Raw genomic sequence first — 9,205 nt, forward strand, 5'->3', positions numbered from 1 at the left:
CGCAGATTTTATTCACCAAAAACCCCACAAATCTTCACCCACTAGGAATCTTCAATTCCGTTCCATGGACGTTATCGAACTCGATCACTAACCCTCAACGCAAGAATGATTATGTGTAATTGTGTTGGAGATGACGAAGAACGAAGATGAGAAGCCTTTGTGTATCTTTCAGTCGTTGGTGTTACCTTGAATAATTGAACCTTTGATAATATATATGATAGCTTAACAGTTGGAGATGAGAGAAACCGAATTTTTGGCATTCTTGATCAGTTAGGTCGACCTCTTGTAGTGCTTAGGTCGACCTAGTAGAGCTTGCAGAATTTTGCTCCCAGTTAGGTCGACCTGTTAAAGGAGTAGGTCGACCAGAATCCTCTTCAGATGCATTCTGGGGACATTTTCTCAGATTAGGTCGACCTAGTTGTTGTGTAGGTCGACCTAGCAGACTGATATGTAAATTTCTTCATTTTAGGTCGACCTAGATGATGTGTGAGTCGACCTAGCAGAAGTATATGGATTTTTCTTCATTTTAGGTCGACCTGGGTTGACAGTAGGTCGACCTAACTGATGCTTTTCTGCATTCTTCTTGTTTTGCTTGTGTTGAGTCGACCTATATGCATAATAGGTCGACCTGTTCTGACATGAGTGATCAATGCTTGCTTTTCTTTGAGTTTTCTGCTTCCGCCTTGTTGCTTGTATGCTTATTGAGTTTGCCATGAATCAAAAACATCTTTGTGATTGTAATCTTGTATTCACAAAATCAACATTAAATTTCTAGAAGTCATATAATAACTGCCCATGTATGCCAGATTAATGAAAATGATTCTAACTAAGAAAAAATTATAATGATGAGGAGACCATTCAACTAAAGACCAATTGTAGTGCCATTATTTAAAGGACTCTACCATAAAAAGAAAATTGATCCAGTTCAATTTACAACCATTAGAAAAGCACTTGGGGAGCTTTATAAGAGTATCAACCTTACACTATTTTTAGTTATCAAAAGAGTTGGTGATCTGGAACTGAAGCAAACAAGAATAATGTTGCAGTTAGCTAATAAATCCACCTAGCATTATGTTTGAATAACCTAAGATGTACTATTAAAATTTGAAAAATTCATGTTCCTATTAGACTTTGGTAATGAATATTGAAGAAAATGAGAAGGTTACTCTTATTCTAAGAAGGTTGTTGATAAAAAATGCACACCTGATGATTAATATTGAGAAAGGATTTATAAAAAGTCAGCGTGTATGACATAGAAGTTAGTTTACATGTGTTTAAAGTAGGAAAACATCCTAAAGATACAAGAAGTTTTCTAATGGATGTGAATTTCTCTTGTGTGTGAGAAACTCAACTTTTTTTTTTCTTTTGTATTCCTCAAAATCTCAACCAAGGGGTAACTTTCAAGAATAATGGTTTTTTTCAAATTTTAGTTTTTTTTTTTTTAAATAAGCAAATGGTATTAAAGAGAGCAAAAGGGATGCTCCACCCTAATACAAAGAGGAAAGTTCCTACCTCTTGCTACAATCGAGAGGTCATTATCCATATAACTCTTATAAAAACTCTGAACTATCTTTAGTTTTTCTTGGGACATTATGATTTTCTTTGTTGTATCTTGTATTACCTCAAGTCAAATCAGTCTTCATTTTCTCTTGCAACTATTTGTCTAATAATTGAGCACATCTAGTTTGCAATGACAATTCACATGAGATATCAAGTTGACTTAATGAAATTCCACCTTATGTCCAAGTGAAATTTAAATTGAGGTCTCTGAATTTTTCTAATAGTTTGTTTTCAAGTATCATCACCTCTGAGTTATGGAACTATTTCTAATCAAGACGTCTCCTATTACGTTCTCCTTCAAATGATGGTACTTCAATTCAAAATCGAAGTTCTTTATAAAATCCACTCATCTCCCTTTCCTCGTGTTAAGATCGGTTTAATCAAACAAGTGTCACAAACTCTTAGGCTATGTTTGGGAGTTTGGAGGGGAGGGGAGGGGAGGAGAAGGCTTCAAAAAATGAAATTTTAAAAAAATATAGGAAAATATTTGACATTTTTTGAAAAAATGATTTTGTTTAGAATGATAAAAGAGTCATTATTATTATTATTAATATATTTTTAATTTTGGAAATACTATAACAACCTAAAAGATATTTGGAACATTTATGTAAGCCCTTCAAAACCCTCCAAAACCCTCCTTCAATACAATTTTTGAGTTCCCCCATTTTATGGGGTTTTTGGTGTTATGAATAAACTCAAACCCTCCAAAACCCTCCTACCCAAAATCTTTTTATTCTTTTCACTCAATTCTTCCTATTTTTCAAAACTCTCTCCTCTCTTCCCCTCCAAACTCCCAAACATACCCTTATGGTTGCAACATTTATATCTTATAAGTTGAATAGAACGAATCTTTATTGGTTATGCAAAGAAAATCAAAAACTCAACAGTGGTTACACAAGTTTCTATATAACAGTTACGCTGTAAGCACTAAAAATATATAGGAGCAAAGTGAGGGTATACGATAAAAATGTTTTTCATATTTTTTTGTGTGTTTACAAATGACAACAAAAGACTTCATTTTATAGTAGAAATTTTTTTTAAACAAAGACTCTTTTTTAAAGGCTCAAACCGGTGAACAATCAATTATGGCAAGACTATAATCGATTATGTACTTGCAATTTTAGAATATTTTGACTTAGATTGTACTATAATTGATTAAGCTTCGATAAAAATCAAACCGTGCATAATCAATTACAAAGTGTGACTTGTCTTATAAATGATTGCACCAGCGTAATAATTGATTAAGAACCAAAGAACATTCCATAATTTATTAACTATGAACCCTAATCGATTATACTTCTTTAACAATAATAGAGCCAGGACTTTTAAATTGTGGGGACAAAATTTATAAATTTGTTATATTTAAAATATAACATATTAAGTTATTTTGATATGATATATTTTTGAGTTTATAAGTTTATATGAAAATAAAAGACTTGTTTGATAATGATCTGTTTATTATGAGTTTATAGCTTATTTTACTAACATATAGCTTATTTTTTATATGTTATTTCAAATAGCGATTTAACTTATAGCTTATTATTTATCATTTTTCTTACACTTTTATTCTAATTATTTTAACTAAAATCTAGTTTTATTCTTTATAATTGATTTTAATTTAAAATAAAATAATTATGTTTTAAATGCTAAAAATACCAAACAATTTTATCATTTTATATTTATCGGTTAGTTAAACTGCTAATTTTATCAAATAATTTAATTAGATTATCAGCCATCAACTATAAATTATAAGTTATCTGTTATCTATCATCAACCATAAAACATTATCTCCACAAAAAAAAAACATAAACTATATCTAGATTATCACTCAACCACTAATATTACCAATAATATTATCAAAGAGAGGCTTAATTATTTTCTTTTTATAAATTTTATCTTCAAAAATCAATTGATACACCATAAAACATTAGTTTTTCTTTAATTACAAAAACATATAGTATCATAGAGATACTATAAAAATATCTAGCAGATTAAGAGTTTTTATAAATTATTTAATAGACTATTTTGTAGTATATTTTGAAATAGAATAACTTTTCAATGCAATATAATACTTTATCACAACTATGCAATATGTACTATATTAGAATCAGTATTCAATTTTAGTGGAGGCAAGGCACAGGGCTTCGTCCCTGTCTTGTTGGTAGCTTCGTCCCTGGCTTTAATAATAGTTTTTGGATTTTCGAAGAGTTTTTCATACATATTTTAAAAGAGATGAAGTTTGAATAACATTTGTCCCTGATTATTTATATATATATCTGTAGTAATTATCTAGTTTTGTAATTTGATCCTAAAAAGGATATTAAAAACTTGTGCTTGGGATTAGAGACGTGGTTTGAATAATGAAATATATTTTTTAGTGATGTTCATAGGATTTTGTCTTTATCAGGATATTCATTAGAAAGTTTATTTCATACTTTTGATTCATGTCCATTATTTAATGTCCATTATTTGATGTTGTTTATTGCCTCGTCATCAAAATTTTTAAGCCCATAAAACTTTACCATATTTTTTGTGAATAAGGTGTAATCGTCGGATCAAAATAAATTAGAGTGTGGAGACATTTGTTTCTTAAGACGAGTGTTCTCAATAAAAATTTTAATATAATCATATTATACAATTCCAAAAGAAATTTCACATATTTTATTTGACATTATTTTAACTATAAAACATCTCACTATTATCGTCACTAACTTAAGTGTCAAAGTATTTATAAATATCCAAAATGAAAGAGTAAAAGATGACAAAATTGTCAAATAAAAATTTTCCTTTCCTTTTTAAACGAATTAAAGTATAATATTCAAAATTTCATCATATCATTAAAAATTAAGAAATTGAGACATGTGTAAAAAATTGAAATATGACTAATTTTCAAAATACGCTAACTACGTGTTGTCAAAATTTTACGTTGATTTCACTTTCAAATCATTTTCTTCAAGTCAACAAAACTTAAAATCGTGGGACATGTGAAACTTATTAAACTTCATTTCCTTTAGAATAATACTTATTTAAGTTATTGTATTTAATAATTCTCTGTAGAAATTGAATTCATAAATTCAACTTTTTTTTTGTGTGAATACTGTTAATATTTTTAAATTAATATAATCATCAGGCATGCATAGAACTAAAAAATTGGACGTCTGTATAGTAGGCTCTTAGAGTCAATATTATACTTGTTTTTTTAAAAGGATATGATATGTTCAATTGAACTTTTTTGATCAAGTATAGAATATTTTTAAATTTTTTTGAGAATTTTAAGATTTTATCAACTTAATAAGAATTATTAATTTATGATGGGATAAATTTAATTCACATTCTACAAAAAAAAAAAATTTAAAAAACCTATTTTCAAAAAAGAAAATAGGTAATACACTGACAGTGTAAAATATTTTACACTGTCAACCAATAACCATCATATATCCAATTAAAACATAATTTTATTTTTAAAATAATTAGAATTTTGATTGCTTGTGTGTGAAATACACTAACAGCACTACCATTACACTTTTTCAAGAATAGAATATTTTATAAAAACTCAATATGAAAAGATATTGAATGGCATGTATATAGAACAAGTAGTACCAATTGATAGTTCTAAAATACAAAAAAGTAGCTTCAAGCACACAAAATTTAAAAAAAAAAAAAAAGCAACCATAAAAAAAACATCCCAATACGACTCAAAAAAGCTTACAATAAAATCCACTGAATGGGTCAGATCTCATTCACTTTTAACCATCATCAACAAAAATATATTCTTTTAGGAAAAATACCGAGTACCATTAAAATAGAGACAAAGACTCTCAAACCATAATTGGTTCAGATATTTGATAATGTTTTCCGACCAAACAGAAAAAGTATAAAAGTAAGCTATAAACCTATCAATATATCATTTCTATATTATAAATAAAAAATAAAAAATTGTTTAACTAACATTCATGTGTTTTCACGAAAATAACGGTTTTGTTTACAGATTTACCATCGGATCAAAGTTGCAATTAAGCCAATAGGATTTAACCCTTAAAGACAAATCAAAATACCTAAAAGGAAAGGTATAAAACTTATTGTGGATAAAAATTATTGAATTTTAAGTGTGAGTGATAAAGTCTCAAATCGTCTAGAAATGGAAGAAATGTGTGGTGTATATGGGAAATGCTAACTAGCGCCCTCAGGGCAATGGTTAAAACTTTAAAAATAGTAAATTTATCTCGGTAATCTGCGTATTTAATGCCTCGAAAATTGAAATATTATATTTTCTATAAATATTTTCTTTTTTTGGAATGCTTAACCATTGCCCTGAGAGCACTGACTAACAAAACCCTAAGATAAATGATTTATATTTCTACTGTTTTAGGTTTTGTTTGCGAGTTTAGAAGGAAGGGGAAGACTTCCGAAAACGAAAATTTAAAAAAGTATAAAAAATATTTGACATTATGAGTTTGTTTAGAATGATCAAAAAGTTATTATAATTGCTAAATTTTTAATTTTCAAAATACTATAACAAGTTAAAAGATATTTAAAAAATTTATGTAAGCCTCCCAAAACCCTTCAAAACCTTCCTTAAATACAATTTTTGCGTTTCCCCATTCTATGGGGTTTTTGGTGTTATAAATAAAATCAAACCCTCTAACTCAAAATCTTTCTATTCTTTTCACTCAATCCTTCCTATTTTTCAAAGCCCTCCCCTCCCATCCCCTCCAAACTCGCAAACAAAGCCTCAAGGTTTTGGGTAGATATGTGTTGTCAAAGTCTCTTAAGTCGTAAACGTTTATCCGATTGACATATCAGGCGTGTCGCTCCTCAAACTTTCCAACAAGTGATGGGAGAAATTGTTGGATTTTAACTGTGAGTGGTAAAGTCACACATCGACTCATACCCTAATGCCTTAAGATCTTAGGTTGATATACAATATTGAAGTCTCTTAGATGATAAACATTTAACTCATTAACACTTCTAACGATTCGCTCCCTAGACTCCCCAATAAATACACAAGTTATGTTTAAAAAAATTGGATCGACATTAACCCCTACATGAAGGTATGAAGCTAACACGATAGATAAACCAAAGATACTTGATCGAAGAATCGGTCAAAAATAATGTGGTCCGCAAGATTTTGAAATAAAAATCTAAAGGATGAACCTAAATCTAAGATTAAACTAAAATGATACCAGCATATCACATAAGTAATGTCGAAAAAAAATCTAAAGGATCAATCTAAATCTAAGTTTTAACTAATGATACTATCACATACGTAATGTTCTTATTTTTTATTATATTTCTCTCGATCAAGGACAAACATTTCTTTTTGGAGAGTATTTTACTATCAATTATTGTTTTCAAGTCAACTTAACAATTTCTGAAAATTTCTGTCTTTCTAGTTATGATTGTGGGACACGTGAAACTTATTATACTTTATTTCCGTCATATTATTTTCATTTTCATATTGTGAACACAACTGGCATGAATTATTGTGAATAGTGAGAACCTAACCTAACTTGTCCTCCTTAAATGTGTATAAATAGATAGTGTTTAACTCTTAAAAACATATTGCATTGCAGTTCTTAAGATGGGAAGCATTTGGGATATGTTGAAGCCAGCTTTATTAATGGTTTCGGTGCAATTAGTATTTTCAGCTTGCAATGTTCTTTACAAACTTGCCATTTTTGATGGAATGAGTACCGTTGTTATTGCTGCTTATCGTCTTGCCTTTGCTGCGATTACCACTATTCCTCTTGCTCTTATTTTTGAAAGGTACGTATGGGATCACTTTGTACCTTAATCTGTTTCTTGAATAGAAAATTATACTTGCCTTATTACTAATATTAAACATAAAAGGATTTTAGAGCTTAGATCTTCCTTATTTAAACTAGTAGGATATATTAATAACTTTAACTTAATCTTCTAACTAAGATTATGTCGAGACAGATTTCAAATAGATCACATCATACTTTTTGGACATACAACCTACTTTATTTTGTTTCACTCCTAATTATAATTGATAATTTTATGTTTTATAACATATTTAGATTTTGATAGAGTTTGAAAGGGGAAGGAAAAAAAGTGAGAGTTTTAAAAACAGATTTTTAAAAATGAAATACAGAAATGACTCACTTTTTATGATTTTTTTTTTTTTGTATAGATTGATATATGGGTGCTAATTATTAATATTTTTTAAATTTTTGAAATGTTATAACAACATAATTATATTTGAATAATTTGTCTAATCTTTCAAACCTTTTTTTCAATACAATTTTTTTTCAAATTAAAGGATTTTTGAATAAAATAAAACCCTCCCACTTAAATTATTTTATTCTTTTCAATAATTTTTATATTTTTTTCAAAGCTTTCCCCATTCTCCCCTTCTAAACTTTCAAACAAAATATTAAAGTTTCATGTTAGATATATCCAGCTACAGACCCATGCAATTATATATATATATATATATATATATATATATATATATATATATATATATATATATATATATATATATATATATATATATATATATATATATATATATATATATATATATATATATATATATATATATATATATATATATATATGGGAATGTATCAAGTAGGAAGATTTTTAAATAAGAGATAAGAGGATTCAATGTTAACCATTAGATTAATCAAGAGAGAGAAATAATAATTATATTAATATTTTAATAAATAATTTAATTCTCTCTCTTGATTAATCCAATGATTAGCATTGAATCCTCTTATCTCTTATTTAAAAAATCATCCTACTTGATACATCCCCATATATATATATATATATATATATATATATATATATATATATATATATATATATATATATATATATATATATATATATATATATATATATATATATATATAATCAAATTATACCAACGTGTCAAAGTTTAATTTGACATTTGACATCAAACAATTGATCAAATAGTGATACTAAATGAAATAAAATAATAATAAAAAAATATGTAGCATCTTTTTCTTCTAAAAAATAGGCTATTTAGTATCACTGTTTGATGAATTACTTTAACGGTTGAGATTTGATGTCAAATTAAACTTTGATAGCTTGGTGTTATTTAATCCTATCCCATTGGTGTTATTTGATCATATATATATATATATATATATATATATATATATATATATATATATATATATATATATATATATATATATATGTCTTTTTATTTTTTCTATGGAATTTTAATTAATTAATTTCAATTTAAGTCATTAGATATCCTCATAAATAAATTTATAATATTCATAAACTGACAATTGTTAAAAATAGTTAATATTTATGTAATGATGATATAAATATTTTGGATGCCTACCCTTAGTTAAATTACATCATGTTAATATTTCTTAAAGTTTTATTAAATAAGCAACAAAAAGAAATATTAGATCATCAGAGCATGATATTAATTTCTAATTATAATAGTGACAGTTCTATAAAATTATTACACTTGTTCATTTCTTTATTTTATTTTTTAACCTACACACTTTAAACAAATATATTTTGAAAAAGACAAAAATACATCATATGTTTGGCATGTTCACCAACAATATAGAGTCTAAATCTATCTTACTTAAAGTCTGCATGTTGCTTATAAATATATATATAATAAACA

The 9,205-nt window shown here is 27.0% G+C and overlaps 1 protein-coding gene across 1 annotated transcript in view; it reads left to right on the top strand.

The window, feature by feature from the left end:
* Positions 1–7,133: 7,133 nt before the first annotated feature.
* Positions 7,134–9,205, top strand: part of LOC131607746 (WAT1-related protein At1g68170-like) — a 6,521-nt gene continuing 4,449 nt past the window's right edge. Inside the window, exon 1 of the mRNA XM_058879712.1 lies at positions 7,134–7,326. Within this exon, the coding sequence (XP_058735695.1) occupies positions 7,142–7,326 (185 nt within the window). The 5' untranslated portion in view covers positions 7,134–7,141. The remainder of the gene's footprint in view (positions 7,327–9,205) is intronic.

Source organism: Vicia villosa, linkage group LG5, assembly GCF_029867415.1.
Source record: "Vicia villosa cultivar HV-30 ecotype Madison, WI linkage group LG5, Vvil1.0, whole genome shotgun sequence".
Lineage (NCBI taxonomy): Eukaryota > Viridiplantae > Streptophyta > Magnoliopsida > Fabales > Fabaceae > Vicia > Vicia villosa.